The sequence below is a fragment of the Pelodiscus sinensis genome, chromosome 21 (genome assembly GCF_049634645.1).
Source record: "Pelodiscus sinensis isolate JC-2024 chromosome 21, ASM4963464v1, whole genome shotgun sequence".
Lineage (NCBI taxonomy): Eukaryota > Metazoa > Chordata > Testudines > Trionychidae > Pelodiscus > Pelodiscus sinensis.
The window spans coordinates 19,556,010-19,582,460 of NC_134731.1; the positions used below are offsets into that span (position 1 = coordinate 19,556,010).

The window sequence follows — 26,451 nt, forward strand, 5'->3', positions numbered from 1 at the left end:
AAAAACATGAGCGTGGGACAAAACACATGAAGTAACGAAAGACACAGGGGTTATTATTAGTGAAGTGTGAGCTTCCCAGACAACTTTGCTATGGCCAAGTATTTTAATGTGATGCAGATGTATTAAACTCCCATATAGAGGGATTGTCACAGCTTGGCAAAAACATAAAAAAAGAGCATTAAAATAGAATGTAATTGACTTTGACAGTCAAATCACTATTATTCCTTTGCTATTATTTCAGATATTCGGATATTAAAAAGTCTCTTGCTCACAGCTCAGTTGCCCTTAGGATGACTCCTGCAGCGAGGAATACTGCCTGCTTGTATAATCCTTGACACCAGGAGATGCAAAGTAATTTATAAAGGTGGGTAAGTATCACTTTCCTCATATCAGTCATAGAAAAAAAAATGAGGCACAGAGACTGGCTACTCTGCCCAGAGTCACACACTGAGTCAGTGGCCAGGTCTACGACAAACAAGACTAACTGTCTCCTGTACTTTTGACGCCTGCCTTTGCGACCATCCAAACCAGTGTGACGTCAGGAACCCAGAATGACGACTGTAACCCAAGGTCACGTGAGAACACGCAGTCTAGGAAGCTGGATGGATTATATGGCTGGCGAGAGATTATGGTAGCATGGTCCTGTCATGAAATCACAGAACTCGTAGTCAGAGCATCTTTGCATTATTGCATTAATTTCCCATTGAACTCTGGGCAAGAAACGTACAGGCAGTCCCCGGGTTACGTACAAGATAGGGACTGTAGGTTTGTTCTTAAGTTGAATTTGTATGTAAGTCGGAACTGGTACATATTGTAGGGGAAACTCTAGTCAAACATTTCTCCAGAGTTCAGTTTTATTCTCCCACACCTCACTTCCCTCAGTCCTTTATTCTCAAGCTGAGGTGTCTGCTGAAAAAAGCCGCTCCGCGTCTCCCTGGTCTGCTGGGGGGAGGGAGGGCACCAGCTCCGCATATCCCTGGTCTGCTGGGGGGGAAGCAGCTAGTGCGGGGTTGCCTCACCCCGTTTGTAAGTAGGGATCCGATGTAAGTCGGATCCATGTAACCTGGGGACTGCCTGTACTTGCCCATCCCTTGATGTCCCCACCTGTGAAAGGATGGTGCCAACACTGACCTTGGCAGAGAGCAATGAGACTTCATTCACTCACCTCTGACATGCTGCAACATCCTCAGATGGGAGTCGCTGGACAAATGCAAAAGGCTGGTAGGGAGCCTTTCCCATCTGGCCTACAGCAAACCCTTCAACGCCTCCATCAAATGAGTCTGTCTCAGTCCACCCCACGACGGGCACATACCCACCCCAGAAAAGCTGCACAGCAACCCAGAAAAGCCCAGGACGAGCTGAGCCACAAGGAGTGGTCACCCCTCTACCCAAGAAGGGCAGCCCTCTGCGTCCAGGCTGAGGCATGCCAGAGAGCGAAGCACACGCTGCCTTTACCAGCGCTGCACCCACTCTGAGGCTACACAGAGCACCTTTCAGAGCTGTCTTTCCTCAGGCCTAGATGGGGGGAAAGGAAAGAGAAATATCACCCCGCCCCTCCTCCCCCCGGGGCTGTGGTTGTGAGGAAGGAAAGGCTCATTTAAATGTCTTTGATCATTAGCAAATATCCCCCTGAAATGTCAGTGGAAAATGGCAGGCAAAGGTGAAATAATTCACATTTAAAATTGATTTTCTGGGAGCTTCCTTCACTCACGGTGCACCGGAGTAGTCGGTAGCAGATAATGGCTGACGGGGGATGTCTCTTGGCACAGCTCTTATACATAACAGACAGCACTGAGTTTGTGCTTAGGCATTCCAACGGGATACCTGCACTTCGGGCCCAACTCCAGTCTCAGGGACACAGTTGGGGGCCTGGAACGGCTCCACATGTGCTGTACTCCAGCTCACTGAAATCACGAGGGGGCCCATGAGGAGAGAGCTTTGAAGGGGAGTCGGATCAGGGCCACCCCGATCCCGGCCTTCAAGCAATGCCAGAATCTGGCTCCTCCAGCAGACATCACCAAAACCCATGCGCTGCAGAAGAGTCTGACATTTGAATGCACAAACAGGGCGATGGAGCTTAGGCCCTTCTGAAGCCTTGACACTAAACACACTGATGTGCTTAAGAAAACTCACCCAAAAGGGGACCCTGCATTGGCTGTATTCAAGCCACCCCGGTTACATGCAACTCAAGGGAAGGCTCTTAGCACACTGCAGATGTGATTTTACTCCTGTAAAATAAATGGTTGGGCCTGTGGGAGAGCTCTGAGCTGCAGACGGCATTAGAGAGCCACGGCCAATCTTTCCTCAGGCCAGTGGCAGAAGTGCACGTTTACTCAGAGTCTGGAGAAGCCATTAGCCGCGAAAGCCAACAGATCAGCCTTAGGATAAGGGTGTTATAGGCAGACCCTGAAATGACAAGGCAAGAGTGGAATGCCCACAGCATTAAAAGTGGACAAAAAAAAGAGTAGCTAGGAGAGATCAAACCAGCAAGGGGACCTCATGCTGTTCCACAGGAGTATGGTGGTTACTCCTTAAAAAACTGGGAAATCCCCTTTTAGAGCGGCATTTCCTGAACTTTTGAGGCTGAGTGCCCTTCAGGAAAATCAGACCCACAACCTAGCCTGCTCTCCTTCTGTCTTGCCTTGTGTTGCTACAGGCCTACCCACAAGGAGCAGTCCCCCAGAGTAGACTGTACAGATCTTCAAGACTAGACCCTTCCTGTCCTTTCCTACATGCTTTGATAAGCTTGGAAATAGTTCAATGAGCAGGCAGGCACCTGAGTTAGCATCCACAGAGTTAGTTCCTGAAATTAACAAGCAAACTTTAATCTATGACAGGTGACTCATGGGGAGAAGCACAAAAACAAAACAAAAGAAAAAACAGCAGCCAAGAAACACTAACATCAGTTTCATCAGCTGTTTCATCAGGGCTCTATGACGTATCAGACATTTCCCAATTTTGCATGCCCAAGGAATTTCCCATTAAAAATGCAGTGACTTTGTGGGTGAAAGCAATCAGTTAATTCATTTCAGGCATTAATACAGCTGCCATTGCCATAGCATTTGAGGGCCTTGCTCTCTTTATTGTGTTTAAGCTCACTTCGCCCGAGGAGGTTGAAAAGAGCTATCATCTCCAATTTACAGATGAGCCACTGAAGAGCGAAGGACTGCTCAATGCAGAAAACTAAGCTCAGCATAGCTATGGTGTGTTTGTGTGAGACAGAAATCCATCCCCCTAAGAGACACAGACCTAACCCCCAGTGTAGATGGTTGATGTACAAATTGGACCATTCATCTGAAATCACACATTCCCAAACTCTGAAAAGGCAGATAACATGGAACCTGCATCCCAGTCACTCCTGCAAAACACACTGTGACTGATGAGGCCCAAACCCCAGAATCACGTCCTCTGTCATCCCTAAATTAGAACCATCATTCAAGCTCCTTTTCTATGACTCAAGAGGGCCAGACCCTCCTCTGGGGTAAATCAGCATGGCTCCCATTGACTTCAGTGGAGTTGCTTGTTTGCACCAGCAGAGGATCTGGCACGTCATCATCAAAAGCACACGATGAAGCAGGCTGGGTTGGAGAGTCAGTGTTGGCTGACATCTAAACATGTCCAACATTGCTACCTCACACTGCTCTGAACAACTCTCTTCCCATTTCTGACTAGGAAGTGAGCAGCACAGGCCACCTCTCCTCCACTCCACAATAAAACATCCCTGTTGCCCCACCCAAAGAATATTCAAGTCTCCAAGATCCTGTGCTGCCAGTAGGGATGTAAATGGTTAACTGGTAAGCTTCCCCTCCCCCGCCCCCGCCCCACACTGCAGGTTACACACAAAGCTTAGTTCTTTGTCCAAGCAAGTGAGCCAGAAGGAACGAAAGCAAAACCAGGGAATATGACAAAAACAAAGAACAAAAATGAGCTAAGCAGTAAATGCTTATCAAAAACAAACCAAGAGCTTCTCATTTCCAACAAAGCTGCATTTCCCAAATTCCCAAGAGACTAGAACTGCCTTGGTCACGTAGTTGGAGCGAGTTACCTACCGCTTTGGGGCAATGGATGTATCTAGCGAGACTGATGATCAAATCGTGGGTGATTGGATCCACTAGGTTTCGGAAGCTGGCGTATCTGTACAAGACGTCATCCAGAGAGGTCGATTCCATTCCTAAATCCTGCAGAAAACAGGAGTCACGTTAGTTACCCTCAGAGATCTGATGGCTACAGCCCGTCTCTCCCAATTCTCCTGTGTTGGCAGTCTCAGGGCAGAAGCTAAGGAACTGAGATGTGCCTGTCTCTAAGTAACTTGGCAAGCTGCTATGGGCACGCTTTCACTCTGATGCTTTACCTGCATAATGGAGAGCAGACACTAGGCTCCAGGGCTTCAAACTTGGCTCCCTTCACAAGCAATCAATTCACTGAGCGAGCTGTAATCAGCAGACCTCTCACTCACCCAGGGACTAGCCAGAGGTGATGCAACTGAAATCAGGGCTATCAGAACTGTGCCAGCTGAGAGAATCTGACCCAGCGTGTCCCATCACACAGTGAGGTAAGACATCTTGGCACAAACCCCATAACCCTATTAAACACCCTTGTGTATATCGACCATCCCACTCCTTAACATTTCATAAAAGGTTTGGGGGCAAGGGATTAAATACAGTTTTTCAATTTATTTCAGACATCGTCTCTCTTTTAACTATCTCTTGTTCCTCGAGAGCAACTCCCCAAGGGCCACAGGAGCACGACTCAAGCTTACTGATGGATTACAGGGAGTTCTACAAACAGAGCAGCTTCTTCTCGAAGATAAAAGCCCTTTGCTCCACTTCTAATACAAGGATGCCCTTGCGGTTAGGGCAGTGGGCAGGGACTCTAGAGATTTGGGTGATTCCCAGCTCTGTCACAAACTCTCTGTCTGACCATGGGCAAGTCACTTAAATCTCTCTCTGCAGCATTTTGTGCCTGAACACTAGGGTGGGATAGACTGGGGCAGTGGTCTCTGTAAGCGGCGTACTTGTGCAGCCACTCAGGAAAATGAGCACCCACAGTTAGCTTTTGTGTTTGTCTTGGTGGTGCACATTCACACATGCCTCAGAGCACATAAACATTTATTTTGCACATGGATGGAAAATTTAGAGGGAACATTGGTCTGGGCTGTAAGCCCTTGTAATCACAAGGATCTGTGACTGCTTGCCCTGTAGCCTGCTCGCCAGACCCAGCCTTAGGGCGAGGTGAGCAAGGCGGCTGCCTTGGGCCCTGCGCCTTCAGGGCCCCGTGCTGCCCAGCACCCACCCCCCCCGCCTGCTGCCCTGGCTGGGAGCTGCCTAGCCACGCAGTGCAGCCAACCTCAACATGCCACCTTGGGCCCCACAAACTCTTTGACCGGGCCTGGCGCTCGTGAACACACACACACACACACACACACGCACAACCTTTCACAGCTGGGATCATAGTCCATCCATCTCGACACCTTGCATTCCAGGTACCTACTTCCAAGTGCAACGTGCACCAATCCAGCTGCTGTCAGACTTGCCTCCCATTCTGTAAAGTACTTCTGTCGACAGGCCCCACCAGCCTTCACAGGACAGCCTAAGATGGTGCTTTCAGAGTTAACACTGGAGTGAGTAGCTGCCCTACCAACATCACCCCAGTCTGTGTCAGTGAGTAACAGCAACATCTGGCAACTCAGAATTTCTCGTGTGGCTTTGGTAAGCAAGATCAGCTCTCTCTCGGGATGACTCGTTCACCAGCTGAGCTGAGATTCCAAGCAGCATGTACACACCCTGCACACACATTCGTCACACACTGCACATTTCAGGCTGCCTCCCTTTCCCGGCAGGAAGCTGAGGGGGGTTCTCACACTTGGACAGGCAGGAATGGAGCCATATGAGTGTTCCCCAAGGCATGCCCTAGAAGTAGGGCAAAATGGGAATGTAAAATGATGACTCCAGGGAGAAGGGAAAACATCAGGAAGGACCAAAAGTTTTCAATTGAGGGGAGGTCCTGGATGATTGGAAAAAGGCAAATGTAGGGCCCATCTTTCAAAAAGGGAAGAAGGACGATCCAGGGAACTGCAGACCAGTCAGCCTCACCTCAGTCCCTGGAAAAATCCTGGAGGGGATCCTCAAGGAATCCATTTTGAAGCACTTGGAAGAGGGGAAAGTGATCAGGAATAGTCAATAGGATTCACGAAGGGCAAGTCGTGCCTCACCAATCTGATTAGCTGCTATGATGAGGTAACTGGCTCTGTGGACATGGGGAAGGCAGTGGACACGATATATCTTCACTTCAGATAGTTTTCCCAGCGCTGGCTCCCTGCTGCGCGGGGGGTGAGCAAGGGAGGGGCTTGGCTTGCGCTTCAAAAGAGCCGTAACTGGCTCCCTAGTGAGCCATAATTGGCTCACGTGTCATAGGCTGCCGACCCCTGGGCCAGAGTGACCTAGACAAATTGAAGGATTGGGTCATGGAGCGAGGCACTATCTGAATTACTTCTAAAGACCTCTCCTCCAGCCTTGGAGCAGGGACCACTGGACCCAGAATTCAACTGATTTTAAAACAAGGGAACCGGATGGGGCCACCGAGGAGAGAACCTTGGACATTGCTCACTGCTCCTTGAAGCTGTCCGGGAGCCAGTGCACGCCACCCAGAGGAATTCTGCCCGGATGCATGTCACTAGGGAGAAGCGGAATAGGCACTCCCTCATCTAGCATCCTCCTCCTGGTGCTACAAATGGCGGCTTTCACCAAGGTCAGGAGGAGGTCGGCGAGGCCTCGCGACTTTGTGGGCCCATGGATGGGGTGCGCATAAATGAACTGGTGTGGGGAAAAGTGCAGCCAGAACCTCAGCAGGAGGGTCTGGAGGAGCCGGAAAAGGGGCTGCAGCTTGCTGCATTTGAGGTAGGCGTGCGCCAGGGTTTCCCTCATGCCACAGAAGGGGCGGGTGTAGGGAATGGGGGTGAACCTCTCCTGATACATGCCCGTGCTCATGGCTCCATGGAGGAGCCTCCAACTGATGTCCACAATGGGCCACGGGATCAGGGTGGAATACACACTGGCCCACCAGAGTGCCTTCCCCTCGACAAGTGTTCGGTGGTCCTGCCACTTGATATCGGGGCGGGATACAAGGGTAAGGAAATGCAGCGTGTGGAGCACAAGTGTGCACAGTTTGGAAACCGACCAGCTGCAGATCCTGGGATGGGGAGGCGAGGCTGGAACATGGAACAGGGGCCCAAGAAAAAGGGCTGGAGGGCTTGCAGTGGGGGTGGGGCAGGGCGTACCCTCTCCCAGGGCTCACTACAGGAAAACAAGAGTGGGTTGTGGCAAAGTCTCCCGCACCTCTTGGAGTATGCGCAGGAGGGTTCAGGGGGGTGGAGAGCCCCATGTGCTGAGCAAGGGCTTGCCAACACGCTCCACACCTGAACTGCACAAGAGCCTCTGGACACAATACTCCAGATGTGGCCTCACCGGAGCCGAAGAGAGGGGAATAATCACTTATCTAGATCTGCTGTCAGTGCTCCTCCTAATGTAACCTAATATGCCATTAGCCTTCTTGGCTACAAGGGCACACTGTTGTCTCGTATCCAGCTTCTTATCCACTGTAATCCCCGTAGGTTTGTAGTTACTCAGAAACCTACAAAGTCCTTCACTCTTAGTCTGTCAGGGTATGTCTACACTACCCCGCTAGTTCGAACTAGGAGGGTAATGTAGGCATACCGCACTTGCAAATGAAGCCCGGGATTTGAATTTCCAGGGCTTCATTTGCATAAGCGGGGAGCCGCCATTTTTAAAACCCCGCTGGTTCGAACCCCGTGCAGCGCGGCTACACGGGGCTCGAACTAGGTAGTTCGGACTAGGCTTCCTATTCCGAACTACCGGTACACCTCGGAAGCCTAGTCCGAACTACCTAGTTCGAGCCCCGTGTAGCCGCGCTGCATGGGGTTCGAACCAGCGGGGTTTTAAAAATGGCGGCTCCCCGCTTATGCAAATGAAGCCCGGGAAACTCAAATCCCGGGCTTCATTTGCAAGTGCAGTATGCCTACATTACCCTCCTAGTTCGAACTAGCGGGGTAGTGTAGACATACCCTCAGAGTCTGTACAGTAGGGATGTACAACAGAATGTTGTGTGGGACCAATGTTCCCGCTAAGATTTTCCATCCATGAGCAGGGTGAGTTTTGTCTTGCTTGGAAATGTTTGTCCGAAAGGAGTTCCCTGAAAGGAGAGCTGAGGCACAAGCCCTGCTGGGAGAAGGCTATAAACAGAGGATGTTGGCTACTGAAAATTTTGCAGTATTATTTTCTCTTTATTTGACTTCATATTAAATAAACATTTCAAGTCATGCACCTTGTTAATTACCCTTTGTTTTAATATTCTTTCTTCCAATCGGGGCTTAGGGTCAGGGGAGCACGCGGAGTCTCCTCCCCTCTCCATAGGGAATCACCAGCCATTTAAAACAGCTGGTGGTTCCCTCTAGGCGCCACATGCCCTTGGCAGGGTGGGGTGGTAAGAGACTTCATGCACTCCCCTGCCCCCAGACCCAGAATGACCTGGGAACAGGGAAACATGTGACGTCTCCTCCCCCTACCAGGAGCACACGGCACCAGAGGGAACTGCCAGCTGTTGAAAATGGCTGGTGATTCCCTATGGGCACTGCATGCCCCTGGCACAGCGGGGGTAGGGGCTGAGAGATTTCACATGTTCCCCTGCCCTGTGGCTGAGCACACAAAGCCTCCTCTTTGACCCACACGGTGCCTGGAGGGAACCACCCCTTCTGCCTGATGTCCCGCCCCCTCCATGGGCAGAGTTGGCCCAGGAAGCACCACCACAATTGGTGAAGTGCCAGCCTACAAAGATTATTGCCTGCCCTTGCATTAGACCATGGTGGGCAAAATATGGCCTGCAGCCTGGCTCTAGCTATAATACTCTGGGTCGCCAACGGCCTGTGGCTCAGGCTGCCTGCCTGGCATGGCCCCACATACCACTCAAAGCGGCCACCTGCATGCCCTGAGGAGGGGCGCGTCGCACACTGCTTGTACCATAAGCATGGCCCAGGCAGCTTCCACTGGCCAGTTTCTGACCGATGGGAGCTGTGAGGATTGTGCTGGGAGTGGAGGCTGCGTGCAAAACTGCCCTTCCCCCCTCCCCGGGGGGATGCAGTACAGAGATGCACATGGCCCGAACAGCCAGCTATATTGCGAGGTGTGTGGGGCCACGACAGGCAGGGCGCCTACCTGAGGGTCCCGCTGGGGCTGCTGGCTGGGAGCTGCCTACTACGGTAAGTGCCTCCCAGTTATAACCTGCACCTGGCACCCCACCTGCCTCCCCCCAACTCCCTGCACCAGATCACAACCCAGACCCTCCTCCAACATGGCAATCTCCTACCCCAAGCTCCCTTCCACACCCAACCTCCCACACCCCGCACTTCCTCCATTACTATTAGAGAGGAGTGCGGCCCTTGGCCACTTACCAAATTCTTGGCATGCCCCCTCCCCCCATCGAAAATGACTTATTAGACCCTTGCATTAGACTCATTTTATTCCTTCCTTTCCCCCAAAATAGTATTTGAACTTTGTTTCATATTCAATCTCATTTTAGGAGGCTAAGACACAGCAGAGACCCCATGCAGCTATCCTGGAGAGCTCACCAACTTTCGGAGACACTTACAGCCTCTCACCACAATGCATTCGACAGAATGCATCAGTGTAAGGGTATCAGCAGTCAGAAAAGCAAACCGTCAGTAATCAAGACATTTAATAAGAAAGGTCCAGTTGGAAGAAGCACTAAAACCCATCAATGTGGAAGAAGTCTGGGAAATCTTCCAAGATGCTATAATTAAAGGCATAATAGAATGCAGTTATTCTGAAATACACAAGAAAGAAGAAGTGACTAATGTGACTTCACGAGGGATTGCTCCAAGATCAAAAGCTTGTAGGGAACAGATATGCATGGCCAAAAAAAAGCAGAAAGAGGTAATATTAGATAAAAGTGTCCAAAGGAGGACTACAAACGGGCTTTTAGGCTCTCTCGTGGTGGAAAGAAGGCCCATTAAAAGAACCAACATCTGGGACAAAATGAACAAGAACTCAAAAATGGGCTGAAAAACTGAAGCCCTTTTTGAAATTGGATTTTAACAAAAGCAATAATGAAAGGCAGTTAGGAAGGGAGGAAAGCCTTCTAAATACAGCTATTGATAAAGAGCACTCAAGAGATTACTTGGAATTTTTAAATCTATAACACATAGATGTGGGGGTGCTATGCAAAATAGCAAATGAACAAAACAATAACACCTACCTCTGCTATAGCACTTTACATAATATATAGGGTTTTTTTTAAACTAATTCACTGAGGACTAGGGAGGTACCAGAAAACAGAAGGACAGTAAACGTGGTGCTTCTCTTCCAAAAGCATGGAGTGGCTAATTCTGATAATTACAGTCCCATAATTCTAACTTCTAGTCTTTGTAAAGTAACTGGACCAACACGGCACTAGACCTCAGCCTTAACTACGGAAGAGCTGGAGCTTTGCAATCAACATGATCATGAGACATAACCTATATGGGATTATGAAGACCTGGCCTGAAAAAGTCATAGAATTTGGCATTTTTTTTCCTTAGGAGAACATCATGGCTTTTCCATGACAAAAAACAAACAAACAAAACCAAACAACTAGGAGTATAAAATAAAAATAATATATATTGTAATGGGATGAAACTATGATATGGAAATTTTAGGATGACTATAAGGGGAAAAACTTTCTGATAGTGAGAGCTAGTAAACAGTGTAATAGCTTCCCAGGTGAAAAGGTGAACCGGAACATTGAAAGCTAAAGCTGAACAAAACACCAGGAATTGTTCAACAGCCTCCAGTTATCTTCAAACCTCACAATCCCAAATTTGCTTTCATACCTTTGGGGGAAGGGCAAATTTAACTGCAAATCAATAATCCAGGGGCTCCTGGTACAATTATATTATTCATTTTTGTATTTAACTTATTTTTTAAAAACTCAGTTTTTGCAACTGAAATGAAGCACTTCCCATCTGCCGTATCAGAGCACAGAAAGGAAGGATGGTCCCATGGTGAAGGTGCTAACATGCGACCTGCTCTGCCACAGACTTCCTACGAGACCCGTGGCCAAGTTACTTAGTCTGTCAGAGTCTGTCCAATAGGGATAACAGCATCGCCCTGCCTATGGATGAAACATTAGATTGCATTGCCATTATGGAAGATAGAATTTAGGTGCAAACCTGACACTGAGCCTTGACAACAGGAGAAAATCCTGCACAGGAGGGAGCAGATTAGATCCAATAGACCTTTTCCATCTTTAATATCCAATATCTATGACTTTGCAAATTAAGATAAGGTATGCAGAGAAACAGCCTGGTTTATTTTTCACCTCAAACACCCAGCTTCTCTTCAAGTAAAATGAAATCAGCGGGTTTCACACTTTTTCTCTCATGACATAGTTGAAGAAAATCGTTGATGCCGCGACCCAACATGATCTGGAGTGCGGGCTCCGGGGTGGGGCTGAGGCTGGAGCTTTGGGCTATAGGTAGGGGCTCCAGCTTGGGGTGGGGTCAGGGCTGGGGCAGAAGGGGCTTCCCTCGAGCGGCTCCCGGTCAGCAGGGGCGCTAAGGCAGCTTCCTGCCTCTCCAGGCACCGCAGACCATGCTGCCCCCAGAAGCAGCCGGCAGCAGGCTCCCAGCCAGTGAGGGGGCAGAGCTCTTCCTCGTTCCCCCTCTTCCCTCTCCCAGGAGCCGGGGCCACGACTGCCCGGCTCAGTGTCACAGCACAGTCTATGGTGCCTGGACAGGCAGGTAGCTGCCTTACCACCCCCAGTCTGCAGCAAAAAGATCCAGTGCCTGACATTTCCCGACTCAGTACTGGGTCACAAGGCCTAGTTTGAAACCCACTGGATTAGACCATTAGACAGCTTGGCTTGTCCAGGGGTCTTGGGAATTGTGGTACCATAAACAAACAAGCAGCAATCCCAGATGGGTACACGAGAACCTTCACGCCACAATGTGCTAACATGTATTGTGTATAAACAGGCTGGCCCTATCTAGTCTGGTATCTTTGGGACCTGACTCATGTCAAAGCAGAGAGTTTCCTGAACCATGGAAGGTCAAAAGTGTCTAGCAGCATTCCCAACACTTCCACTGCTTACTGAGCTCTTAGAAGATATTTAGGGGTAAATTAGAAGCTAAACAGCACAGAACACAGAGGACCAGTGGCTGTAAACAAATGTTATAGGACTGTGGGAAATTTGCCACACTCACGATGAGTGAACTTCCAGCTAACTAAAATCATGCTGGACTACGGATGTTGCCAGGCCAGAGAGTGCCAGACTACAGAAGTTCAACTTGCACCACATAAGTTACAAGAAAGGCTGCACCACATTGTTTTTTTAAGCAACTTAACTTTAGGATTGTTTTCAAAAGCCATGACCTTCCAGCATACACCACTAAGGGAAATGAATGATGGAGAACAGAATAAAGCCTCTAAAAATGACCTGCAGTAGCTTTTACCATACAAAAGAATGTCCCAAGTTTAAGATCCACAACCTTGGCAACTAACAAGCAAGCTGGAAATTACTTCTTTCCCATGCGATCAAGCTCTGGTTTCTAGTCCAGCAGGGACACAAGAAAATGGAATTCAAAGCAGGGAAACTTTTATATTTGGAAGAGCAAAGAATGTTCTAGGGACCTGAGGCTGATCTTTCTGAGCTTCAAGTGAGGATAAATTTAAGGAAGAGATTCCACGTTTCACTGGCAGATTGACGGAAATACATAAATACCAAACGCAGCTGCCTTCTACTCTGGAGGGCAAAACGTCAGACTCTCAACACAGACACTGAACAACAACGGTTAATAAGGGACACAGAAGAATGTGTTGAATTTAGTTCAGACTGTAAGACAAATGTCATTACCCAAGCTGGAATACAGCCAGGGTACCGTTGCCAATATTCCTCGTCTGAAATGTGCTTTTGGTGCTGTAATGACTATACCAGGCCACAGCCTTAGCTGAACACTTTATCTTGGTTCTCACAGCCTGACACATAAAAAAGGGAGCTAACATTCAAAGGAATAGCCGTCAGCTAGACCTGACTAATGGTTCAGTTTTCAAAACTCCAGTCAGTTGAATCCACCATTGCTAGTCACACAAGTATTAGCCAGAGCTGGGTGTTAGCAGGAACTCAGAAGAAGTGGGCATTATTCGTGCCCATATTGTAACAACAAGAGTTTGCCCGTTTCCTGATACCGCAGTAAATCTCTCCAAACTGCCCTTGGAGAGGACAAATCATTAGAAACTGTAACCAAAGACAAGGGATTCAGGCTGCTTGAGCAGACGGCCCCCATCTCTGATCTGTCATTTTCACTCATCACCCTACAGCGAAATGGGTGGCAGACTCACGACATTGCCCTGGAGGAAAGTTCACCTGCATAAGGACCACTGGCGTACGGGTTTGCAGGATCGGGCTCCGGGACACCATCCACACACCACCTCTCGTCTGCTCAGCTCAGAAACGACATGAGGAGGCTGGGTGTCCGTTCACCACAACACCCTGTTCTCTGTCAGACAGCTCCATCTTTCATTGCCAGGGTGAGGGACGCTGTTTACGTGGTTCAAATCCAAAGAAGGCCAATGCATCAACCCTGCAACGCAATCACTCTATTAGCTGCTGGAGCTCACATTAAGAACTCCTCAGGGGAGCATTAAAAGGAAATATGACAAGTTTAATCAAGAGCCTGCCACTTCCATCTTCTAAAGGAGCTAGCTGGAAAGACCCAGTGCTGGCACAGAAAGCCCAGACTGCAAGCTGTAAACCGAGCTTTAATGTACAGAATGCATCTCAGAGGCACTAAAGCTGAGCTAAATGGCCGCCTGTGAACGTTTACTTTTCTTGCTGCACCTGCTCCCTGCTGCTCCAGATCTGCAGTTTCTGAGGAGGTGGCAGAACACCAGGGCAAGATAAAACAGACCTCTGGGCCTCTCTTATTCACACTTTCCACTGTTAAAACAGAGCGATAAAAGTCTCCGTTTACCAGTTAGTGTCGAAGGTCACCCAGCAGCTCAGTGGGAAAGCCAGGAAACGGACCCATTTCCATCACCACAGCTTGTAGACCAGTGGGTCTCAAACTTTTTGCCCCATGGCCCACCCCATTCAATGCAGACCTTTCCATGGACCACTAGCCAACCACCCATCATGACAAAATGAGTGCAGGGGGCGGGAGTGAGGGGTCTGGCCCAGAGATAGGGTGCAGGATCAGCTGAGGATGGGGGTCTGGGAAGGAGCAGGGTGGGCGTGTGGAGTTGGGCATAACAGGGATGGGGATGCTTACCTGGCTTCATGTCCCCGCTGCTCACAAGCACCGCCCCCTACTGCCTCCATTGGCCAGTGGGAGTACCAGGGAAAGCCTCCACACAAGAGGTTTCCTGCACTGCCGTTTCCCCAGTCCGGGAAGGGGAAATGGCAGCCCACTGAGCCACTTCCTTGACCCACAAGGTTTGCTGCAGGAAGCTGGTGCTGGGGCTCCAGCCTCACAATGGAGGGGCCCACGGGACTGGAGTGCCAGTGCAGGTTCCCCTCTGCAAGCCCCGAGCCTGTGGCCCACCTACAAGACAGGTGCAGACCACATTTTGATACGCACTGCTCTAGACTGCCTTGTTTGTCCGGGCTCTGCTGCTGACTTCTGGATTCTATCCCTGCCTTAAGGCACTGTCTGGCTTTGGCCAACTTACTTCACTTGGGTATGACTTGGTCTAGCCTTAAATCTTGTACCGGCATAGCCATCTCCACTGAGATTGCCTATAGAACCCTCAGTGCCAACATAATTATGCCACAACAAAGTGATTTTGTCAGCTTCGCCAATGTCATTTGGGGAGATGGCATTACTGCCTCAGCAGAACTCACTCAGTCAGCTCAGTAGGGGAGATATGGCCTTAGCATTGGCTCCCACATCTGTAAAATGGGGTCAATGATTCTTCCCCTTCTCCATAAGAGACTTGTAGACCCATGCCTGGAAGTGTTATGCAGTTACTAGTAATGATCTTTTCACTTTTGTTGCTAGTCAGCTGCTTCTTCAGCCACGCATGCCCGTCCAATGGTGCAGGGCTTGGATACAAACAAAACTTCACTTGGTTTTATAATTGACTGAATTATTTTGATTAATACAAGGTTGGTTGATTGTGTTTAGCCTTGTACTGGCTGAGCTCAAAAACACCTAGTCCTTTAGTGGTGAAAGTAGGTGCTTTATGGACAGTTAAAGGGTCTTATTTGCAAGATGATGAGCATTCTCTCTCTCTCTCGCACAAATATTTATAGATACATACACACACACACACACACACACACACACACACACACACAGTGTCGTGTACAAAAACAAACACTTATAAATATATAAAGAAAATAGATATTTCAGAATTGAGAATTTTGAAATAACCCATACTTTAAAATACAAAAGAATATAATGGAAAATTTTATGCAAAATGTAATTAGATTTTTGTTAGAAGACATTTAGAAACAAATACGTTTTTAGAAGAGGAAACTGGGGAGGAGGCAGGAGAGGAACCCATGCGTCTCCATCACTCTAAGCCGATGGGTAAAGAGAGCCCTGCTGCCTGGGCTTGGAGCAATTGACTCGTTAACGATACCGCCATTCACCATCATATTTCTTCCACTGTTTGACGTAACTGAAGAGTGTCGCTAAACACAAAGTGTAATGAATAAAGACTCTTGTCATCCTTGAAACAATACAGAGCCTGTAAGCCTTTCACTTTGTCACCTCCCCAGCCTTCAGCGGGACAGATTATGTTCATTACCATTAATGAATTGAAAGGCTTTGGCTTGTGTTGTACATTAACATGGTGCATTTCATACAACATATTTCCAGTTACGTACTCTGTGCCTGTATCCTCTACACTGGGCCAGTGGCGGAGGGGAGAACAGAGGCCAGGAAACCTGATTTTTAGACTCCACCCATTAACAGTGTGTGCTACAGGGAGGAGGGGAGAGAGAGTTATGGCAGCGGCACAGGGGAACAGAGCAGAGGGACTTGACCTCTCTATACATCGTCCAGACTCTCCTCGCAGATCAACTCAAAGCATGGCTGGGAACTTCATTTTTTTCAGTTCCTAAAACATTGTCTACAATGGTCTATTTCAGTCCCATACTCTGTTTCCAACTCAGTGGCCATGGGCAGTCTTCAGAAACCCCCCAAAAGACAGCCCATACAATGCAGTCTAACACTTGTGCAAGCTAGGGATGTTAAATATTGGTTTATCAAATAGTCGAGCAACCTCATGAATTCTTATCAGTTAGTCGATTATTCTATAGTTCCGGGGGGCGAGGCTTCAGCCTCACACCTGAGGAGCTCGCTGCCAGACTGGGTCAGACCAAAGGTCCAATAAGCCCAGTATCCTGTCTGCCAACTGTGGCCAATACCAGGTGCCCCCAGAAGGAATGAACAGAACCATCAAGTGATCCCATCCCTGTCACCCATTCCCAGCCTCTGACACACTGTGGACACCATTCCTATCCATCCTGGCTAATAGCCATTGATGGACCTAACCTCCATGAATTTATCTAGCTCTTTTTTGAACCATGTTAAAGTCCTGGTCTTCACAACATCCTCTGGCAAGGAGTTCCACAAGTCAACCATGTGTTGTGTGAAGAAATACTTCTTTTTGTTTGTTTTAAATCTGCTACCTATTAATTTCATTTGGTGATCCCTAGTTATGATGTTGTACACAACTTTGTACACAACTTTTACTTATTCACTTTCTCCATACCAGTTATGATTTTATAGCCCACTATCATATCCGCCCCTTAGACTCCTCTTTTCTAAGCTGAAAAGCCCCAGTCTTTTTAATCTCTCTTCATATGGCAGACATTCCAAATCACTAATCACTTTTGTTGACCTTTTCTGAACTTTTTCCAATGCTAAGATACCTTTTTGAGATGAGGCTCTTTCAGGTCCTTCTTTTGTAGATGTTACATCAAAGAACGTGACAACAGTCTGGCTGTTGGGGTCCTGAGTCCACTTCCTGTCACCCTGACCAACTTTGCAATCCCCTGTCTGTAGCCAGCTCATGTTTTACATCTCATAGGTGAGCTCCTTGGGGCAAGCATCAGCTTCTTGGTCTGCATTTGTACAGCACCTAGCACAAAGGGGTCCTAATCTGAGGCTGGGGCTCTCAGGCAGTACTCCACTGCAAATAATAAACAATGAAAGACGTTCTCACAGATCTCTCAATTCCCAGCCCTGTACCTTACTCACAAGATCAACCTTCCTCATTCACCGTCATAGCCTCTCCAATCCCATAAGCAAGGAAAAGGGCCTAGATAGGGATTATTTCACCCACCAGTGGAAAGGCTGGGAGAAACCAAGCAGCTGATTAAGAACACATCTCAGTCCATGCGCAGCTTAGGGCAAGAAGCAAAGAGCATGGTCAGCTGAAACTGCACAGGGACCTTAGGAAGGTATGGCCAGGACACTGCGGTTAAGGATTCATTCCAAGAACCCCCATGGATCTTGGAATGAGGAGGTGGCATCATTTATGACCCAAGCACCTCAGTACAGGGAATGGAGCTCCGCTGGACTGAGGCCTTAGTGAAGCTGCTCAACATAGACCCAGGACCTGGGGCTAAATTCTCCTCCGCTGCAGATCATCACCCCGCCCCAGGGCCTGAATTGCATGTCCCTCACTCAGCACACGTGCACTGCCTGAAGAGCTGCATGCAGAACCGAAGGGTGGCGTTTGCCCTCCGAAGTTTCTTTGAAGCATGGCCCTGCTTTCCTTTTCCAATCACAGCCACCAGCCTGCAGCCCCCTCTTTTCGTCCCAGGCCAGGAAGGTTCCAGCTCCCATCAAGTACTAATGGAGGCAGTGATATTAACATGACTAATCAGAGAAATGCCCCTAAGGGAATCTTTTTCCTGATCCTGCAAACAGCTGTGATAGTATCTTGACTCGGCTGTCATGGCTTTACAAGCACAATTACATTAGGTTTCTTTCTCTCCTTTAATACAGTGTGCGTGGTTGTTTTGCTTTTTCTTGGCATCTTTGGAGACTGACTATCTTCATGCACCCTCCCAGTGCAGGCCATGCAAGCTTCCCCATGGTGTCCACTCAGAGTGGTTCTGCCCAGAGACGAGGGAAACCGTTCAGCCTTCCATGGCCCACACAGTGCTGGGTGTCTTTGCTGAGAACACCTCCCAGATATCCAATTGTCGTGGCACTTCTGGGTGTCATTAATCCAGGAGGAACTGCTCCATCAACCCATTTCCTGAGGGTCACCAACCAAACACACCACACCCGTGACCTTTCAATGGCACTTGGATCTGCCAGCCTGCGTGTGAGACTGCGTCCCAGACCAGTCAGGAGACACACAGACTGTCAGAGCCAAAGACATTGTCTCCCTGGTGAACGACAGTTAGAAGGGCTGAGCATAAATGGTGAGGCAAGAAGAATAAATAGAAAAAAACTCCTTCCCTTCTTGCTTTCTCTTGCTCAGTCACCCTTCTCTTTGCTACACAGCGACTCCCATTTAGGAGCTGGGGGGAAGAGAGGAGAGGGAGATACAGGAAGCACTTTCCCGTAGGTGCAGCAATGCAAAAGTGCATGAACAACAGTTTGCAAAATGGGCCCTGAGCAGAGAGCAGGCAGATGCTATTTTTGCAGAACATGCTAACAACTGGGGGAGAGCTGGAAACACACCGCACGCAGGCAGGTCCCCCCATGAGCTCCCACAGAAAGGGCACAGTGCTAGCATGTTCTCTGCATTTCAGCTCCTATTCACTTTCCCAGAACTAGAGCTGTTAGCAGCTAGTCGGCTAAGCGTTTAATTGGTCAGTGATTGCTAATTGGTTAATGGTCCTGGTTAAATGCAACACCACCATCCCTCCCCCACGTGGTCTGCATTTAGAACTCAGACCAGTAGCCTCTGACACACAGACAGGGTCTATGAGGGGACCTGCCTCTGTCTTCTCTCCTGCCCCACGGTGCTGGTGAGGTAGAGCTATGTCTCGGCACTGCCAAGAGTCCTTTGCCATGCTCGGCTTCTGCACCACATCCCTTACTGAGGCTGGGGCACTTCACACCGAGCTGGCTCCTAGGGCCTATTTTTCGGCCTGAGGGGGTTTTGGTGGTGCTTCCATCAGGAGCTGTTGGAGCCTATGCTCCCTGTCCTTTCTACTACAGCAGGCATGTCCAAAGTCCGGCCCGCGGGCCAATTGCGGCCTGTGTTCCGGTTTAATACGGCCCCACAGGTAATTTGGCAATATTCATCTTTTAAGGCCCCCAACGAATCCATATGTATTGAGATGAATACATTGTAAAATCTCAGTTAATGTCAGTTGGTCTAAATCAGTTATAAACATATTTGGACACAACATGTATACTTGGTGTTATGTTCCTGTTCATATTTTTTGAACTTAAAAGTTGACAGACAACCTTTATTACCAATAATATGTAATGTACTTTACAATGTTCCTGACCTATAGTTCAGCTTCCTGGATTTTTTTTTCATCTGGCCTTCAGATATGAAAGGCAGAGTGATTTAACACCTGTTTAGATTTGTCATCCATGTGACGAAATGAAAATAAACTTTGCATAAAATAGTTAATTTGCATTTAATTTTAATGGTTCAAAGAATGTCAGGCAAAATGGTCGGCCCTCACGCATGTTCACTTCATCCAAATCTGGCCCTCTTTGAAAAAAGTTTGGACTCCCCTGTACTACAGGGCTTAACGCTCTGACAGATCTTGCACTTTTCTGTGTGATGTTCTTTACGCAGGCAGCGAAGGCATGCATTGTGCAGGTCACTGTTGGGCATATGGCATTTGCAAGCTGCGCACACTTGAAAGCTTGGGGCATTAGGCATGCCCAGGCACCCCAAGGGGCTGAATGCTTGGGCATTTGCCCACTGTTCTTTTATTTGACTAAATATCTTTATCATGGAGAAAAACAAAGCGAAGACCAGGAAAAACGAGAGCTACCGCTAGGGACTTGGCACTTATTAAGCAAGAGCCAGCTTCATTTCCAACATCACCACGGATGATAAGAGGGAGAGTGAGGTTGGCTGTGGTATACATGCCCTGATCTAGAGGCACCACTCTAGGGGGCTCCACAGCCAGACCTACAGGACCTGATTGGGAAAAGTTTCTGACATTTGTGCACACGGAGCACGTATACCTGAATTGGAATTGACATGAACAATCACTAGAAGAAGAACTTGGAGAGAGGCTAAAAGTAACCATATGGAATACCTATGGGCAGGGAATATGGATTGTGGCTAGGGGTTTGCTAGTTACAGGAACTCACAGCTAAGACACAGGAACTGTCCTACCTAAAGGCTTGTCTACATTTGAAAGTGAAATCTGATTAAGGTAAGGTGTGCATTTAAAACACAACAGCTATCCCAGAGTAAATCCACATGTGAATGCTGCTATTCTGGAACATGAGTGCCTTGCTCCTGATGTGCTTCTTCCACTATTTGATCTGAGGAAGTGGGTCTGGCCCACGAAAGCTCATCATCTAATAAACCATCTTGTTAGTCTTTAAAGTGCTATATTGTCCTGCATTTTGCTTCAACTACCCCAGACTAACACGGCTACATTTCTATCACTTGCTCCTGATAGCTTAGGCCTTTTTCTACACTTACCAAGAGATCAGCGCTATGGGGATTGATCACCTAGGGGTCTATTTAGTGGGACTACCCACTAAATCAACTGCTGATTATGCTCTCGTTGACTCCAGTACTTCACCAGGTCGAGAAGAGTAAGGGAAGTGACGGGAGTTTCTCCCATCAACCCCCCATAGTGCAGATGCCGCTTTAACTCAAACTAAGGTACATCAACCCCAGCTACACTATTCCCAGAGCTTTGTTCGACATTGCTCCCTCAGGCGACCTAGCCTTAATCCACTTTGCAGCTATTTCTGAATAGCCTCGTGTGGAGAAGCCCAGGGTGACTTGCCAACAGCACTGTGGCCAATCTGGAAATTTAACCCAATTATCCCAAGTCCAGGGACCACAACACAAACCTTCCTCCCTCTTCTCACTTGTTGCACCAGCTCTGTAGTTAGACTGTAACCCCCCGGCAGAGCCATGTCTCCCATTTCCAGACTCTGGCACAGTGAAGGGTGACCTAGGCTACAGAGTGGGCAGCATGAGTGGCCCTCCACTCAGCGAGGCGCAAAATTGTCCTACGCAAGACGGTCTCCCAGCACAGGGCAGTTTTGCTAAACCAGAACTCAGTGTGTGCTCACTGGACCGTAGCAGCACTTTGACTGGATGCAGAGTTGAGCGCACGGTTCCCCCAATGCTGTGTGCAATCAGCTCACATCTCACTTCACGTGCACATCACTTTAGCAGCAGCGGTAGGAAAAAAACGATGTGGACGGAAACCAGCCGAATCTGGCAACGGTAAACAAATGTCTTGTGGGCCACACAAAGAAGCCTGACGTGCCGCACGTTGCCCATAACTGCGCCAGAGAAATGAAAGTGATATTTGTACCACTGAGCAGCTGCAAACGAGGTACCAGTAAACCAGCACATTTGCCACTGCTGTGCAGCCTCCTGGAATAATCACTGACTGCCTCACGCTCCACAGCCCTTCCAATTGCTAACGGAACTCCCATGTCTAGGAAGGAGCATGGCGGAAAGGGATCTAGGGGTCATAGTGGACCACAAATTGAATATGAGTCAACAGTGTGATGCTGTTGCAAAAAAAGCAAATATGATTCTAGGTTGTATCAACAGGTGTGTTGTAAGCAAAACTCGTGAAGTCATTCTGCCGCTCTGCTCTGCACTAGTTAGGCCTCAGCTGGAGTACTGTGTCCAGTTCTGGGCGCCACATTTCAAGAAAGATGTGGAGAAATTGGAAAGGGTACAGAGAAGAGCGACAAGAATGATTAAAGGTTTAGAGAACATGACCTATGAAGCCAGGCTTCATGTTTAGTTTGGAAAAAAGAAGATTAAGGGGGGACATGATAGCGGTTTTCAAATATCTAAAAGGGTGTCACAAGGAGGAAGGAGAAAATTTGTTCCTCTTGGTTACTGAGGACAGGACAAGGAGTAATGGGCTTAAAGTGCAGCAGGGGAGGTTTAGATTGGACATTAGGAAAAAATTCCTAACTGTCAGGGTGGTCAAATATTGGAATAAATTGCCAAGGGAGGTGGTGGAATCTCCCTCTCTGGAGATATTTAAGAACAGGTTAGATAGACATCTGTCAGGGATGGTGTAGACGGAGCTTGGTCCTGCCTTGAGGGCGGGGGGCTGGACTCGATGACCTCTCGAGGTCCCTTCCAGTCCTATTATTCTATGATTCTTAAAAGCTCTGCTAACACTGGTTTTCAGACCTTGTCTCACCCTGAACGTGCCAGAGAACTCCTCATTGGAAGGTGTGTGCACTTCGGCATCTGGAGCTCATCAGTCGCTCACGTGATGGATGCTCAATCCTCAAATGCATTTGCTGTGACACCCCCTCGCTCACTTAACCACTGCTCTCCTGCAACTCCTCACCAGCACAGAGCAATCCAGATGTGCACTCAAGATTACAAGGGCTCTTGCAATGGAAACACTGGGGCACAAGGGGTTTTAAACTGATGGGCCAGGTCCCCCACTAGTGTAAATCAGCTTAATTCTATTGGTATCAAGAAGCCAGATCAGGGAAGCCAACTGCCTCTGCCAGGCCAGGGGCAAGGGAAAGGGTGGAGCCAGGGGCAGCCAGCCCTCAGCCCTTCAACATCCCCCAGAGCACACCGCCTGGCACTCCAGTGGCAGTTTAAATGGTCTGGAGCTCCAGCCACGACTGCAATAGTAGCACAGGCAGCCAGGGACCCTGGGCTCCTTCAAATCACTGGCACAGGAGCAACTGCCTCCTTTGTTCCCCTGCCCAGGTCGGCGGGCCTGGGCCAGATCCTTAGCTGGTGTAAATCAGTCCTGTACCACTGAACTCCAAGGGATGATAGTGAATGACAGATGCTGAGCATCTGAGCCATAGATCTGGTTTTAACGTTGGCATCTCTACTCTTCTCAGCTCTTCCCCCCTATGGCCACTGCCACGCCTGGAGGTGAGCATCTCCAGCAACGTTCCGCCGACCTTTGGAATTACTCCGTTGAAATGTTGGTGGTTGCCAAAACACTTTCCCAGGGGGTTGGATGATCCCTCCTAGATCCCCCACACGCTCAGCGGCGTTCGCTCATCTAGCTGGGAATCAGGAGTGACATACTCCGCTCTGTGTTCTGCAGGACAGACCAGGTGATCATAATTGCCCCTTCTGGCCTTAGACTCTATCACCCTATTTTTGAAGTGACCTAGTGGGAACAAAACCAGCTACTTGCAGTTACTGCTGGGAACTGGACTGTTTGCATTTATCATTTTATTCACATTCAACTACCATGCCGATGAACACCAGTGCTGGGAGCGTCATAATGATATCTGGTGTTCCTACAGCCCCTTCCATTACAGGCTCTCCACTGCTATTAAGCCTCAGAACCTCAGTGTGGTAGGCAGACACGCCATGAAAGGGGAACCTTAGAATTGTGTGTCCTCCGGGCCTTGTCCAAAGTCACACAGGAAGTCTGTCCTAGGGCCGCCTAGGGTGAGCACCACATGTACACAGTGATGCTTACCGGTAACCAGCTAACACCCAGCTTGTCTGGAGCAGCTCGCACATATAGTTTAACAGGTTAACATTTTAACGGGTTTTGACATCCCTAGTCTGTCTCAACCCAAGTCCTATATCTCAGCTAAAAGACCAAGTTCTTCTGGCCATTTCTGTTCGAGACTTGTAAGTTCTTCCTCTTTCCCTAGCCCCTGTCTGCCAGAAGCTGGGAATGGGCAAGAGGATCACCTGTTTTGTTCATACTGACCACTGTGTGATGACAGCATACTGGGTAGATGGACCTTTGCTCTGACCCAGCCTGGCCGGTATGGCCTCTTCCTCGATCATCTCAACAGACAAATGGAGAATAGTATCATCACTCATTCCTAACCATGCCCAGTTCCTCCATTAAAGGTCATATCCCACGGTCTAGTCACTGGTCAGTCACTAGGTTAGACTGACCTTGGTTGTGTTCACAGTCTTTTGATTGCACTCTATCATCTGTTTTCGTCTTCCACACCTACCCACTATTGTCATCTTTTCATTTGTAGGAAATACTGTATCCTGATTTCACATCCTACTCTAACCCTAACATGCCATCAAACTTGTCTAACATTCTTAATGTCCATTTCAAGAACATGACGAAAAGCTACAGAAATTCCATTCCCTCTTGTCTCACCAAATTCTGGTTTGAATCAGTTGCTTGATTTTCCACCAACTCTTACAGCACTGCATCGAGTTTTCAGACACAGCTTTTATAATTGCAGCTAGCTTGTCTGGAATTCTCTATGATTTTCCTATTTTCCATAACACGTCTTTCCAAACTGAATCAAATGCCTTTCTTGTAGTCAATGAAAACAGCACACACATTTAATCACCGTTCGCGCTCGTCCCCATTTTTAAAGAGCAATTATCTGATCCATGCAACCTCAGATTTGTCTGAAGCCTCACTGTTCTTTGCCTACTACCTCCTCCAAAACTGGCCTTAATCTGCTACACTTGTTTTCATTATGATTTTTCCAGTATTACCCAAAAACTCTATTATTCAGATAATCAGGATCTCCTTGCCTCAAGATTGTGACAACTATTATCATTAGTCAATCACTTGGCTCCCTTACTTTCTTGTATATTTCTCCTGCATTTTGGTAGCACTTGCCTACTTTTAGCAGCTCAGCTGATATATTGTCTTCTCCTGCAGCTCTCTAATTTTTATTTTTGTTACCGATCTATTTCTTCTCCTGATGGTGGTTTGACTGTGCCTTCTAAGCTGCCCTGCTCAGCTAGCTGCTAGCGTGTCTAGAATGTTTGTATCTGTATGATGTGTAGGGTTCTGCACTTCCTCAAAATGCTCCTTCCATACTTCCAACACCTCTTTATATTTGTTCAGTTCCCTGGTAGCCATTTTTATTTCATACGTGGCCCAGTTGTGTTTTCACACAACAGAACTTTTTTGTATACTGTTTTCTTGGTAACATCTCTAGTCTTCTTTCAAAAACAAATCTTTGCTTGTCCAATCTCGCACTGGGATATAACAGCACAGAAATGATGGATGGGGACAACCAAAAGGGTTGCACTGAATATTACAGGATTAGGTACTATGAATCTTCTGAGGAGAGGCTGAGGGATTTAGTCTACAGAAAAGAAGAGTGAGGGGGGATTTGATAGCAGCCTTCAACTACCTGAAGGGAGGTTCCAAAGAGGCAGGAGAGAGGCTGTTCCCAGTAGTGAGAGATGACAGAATGAGGAGCAATGGTCTCATAAGAACAATAGAATGGCCATACCAGGTCAGGCCAAAGGCTCATCTAGCCCAGTATCCTGTCTTCTGACAGTGGCCACTGCCAGATGCCCCAAAGTTCCAAACCCCTAATAATTTTAGTTGCCCTTTTCTGAACCTTTTCAAATGGCAATATCTTTTTTGAGATGAGGAGACCACATCTGTACGCCATATTCAAGATACTTATATAGAGACAATAAGGGTCTGTCTACACTACAGCACTAATTCGAACTAACTTAATTCGAATTAGTTAATTTGAACTAAGCTAATTCGAATTAGTTTTTAGGTCTAGATGCACTAATACAAATTAGCGTTTTGCTAATTCGAACTAGCATGTCCACATTGAGTGGACCCTGAACCGAGGTTAAGGCTGGCCGGAAGCAGTGCCAGCAGGGCATCAGATTAGGACTGAGAGCGTGGAGCTGCTGCCTCAGGCTAGGCCAGGGCTGTACTTAAAGGGACCCAGCCCCCACCCTGGACAGACAGTTCTGAGGGTTCCCCGCTTGCTTGTCTACCTCAATGAGGGACAGCAAAGCAGTCCTGGCTTGGAGTGCCCTGAGTGCCCTCACTCAGCACATCACAGCACTCGGCCGTCAGCCCAGCTGCACTTGCCGCAGGCTGCCATCCGGGGGGGGTCAATCGGGGGGCTGTCAGGATCCAGGAGACCCTGCAGGTGAACTTCCACCCTGAGGAGCCCGCAGAATCACCCCAGTCCTCCCCATCGGGGGCTCATACCCCATTCCTCCCTCACCTCCTTCCACTTACCCTACCTAGCCCCCCTTCCTGATGTAAAAAATAAAGGGCACGTGTGTTCAAAAATAGAAACTCTCTTTATTTAACAAAACTCAAGGGGCAGGATTAACCTGGGGAGACTGGAAAAAGGAGGTGGGGAGGGGAAGAGAGATGGTGGAAGAGGGGAGGGGGAAACCTGGGAGGAGGGAGCTGGAAGGGGGAAGCCAGGGGAAGGAGAAGGAGGGGCAGTATAAAAATATGGTACGCCATATCTTCAGTACTGTGTACAGATGTGGTCTCCTCACCTCAAAAAAGATATTTTGGCCTTGGAAAAGGTTC

At 48.3% G+C, this 26,451-nt stretch overlaps 1 protein-coding gene across 1 annotated transcript in view; it reads right to left on the reverse strand.

Moving 5' to 3' along the window:
• The window catches only part of LRRC75A (leucine rich repeat containing 75A), a 215,878-nt gene that overhangs the window by 127,166 nt on the left and 62,261 nt on the right, over nt 1-26,451 (reverse strand). Inside the window, exon 2 of the mRNA XM_006113077.4 lies at nt 4,050-4,178. Coding sequence (XP_006113139.2) covers nt 4,050-4,178 — 129 coding nt within the window. The remainder of the gene's footprint in view (nt 1-4,049; nt 4,179-26,451) is intronic.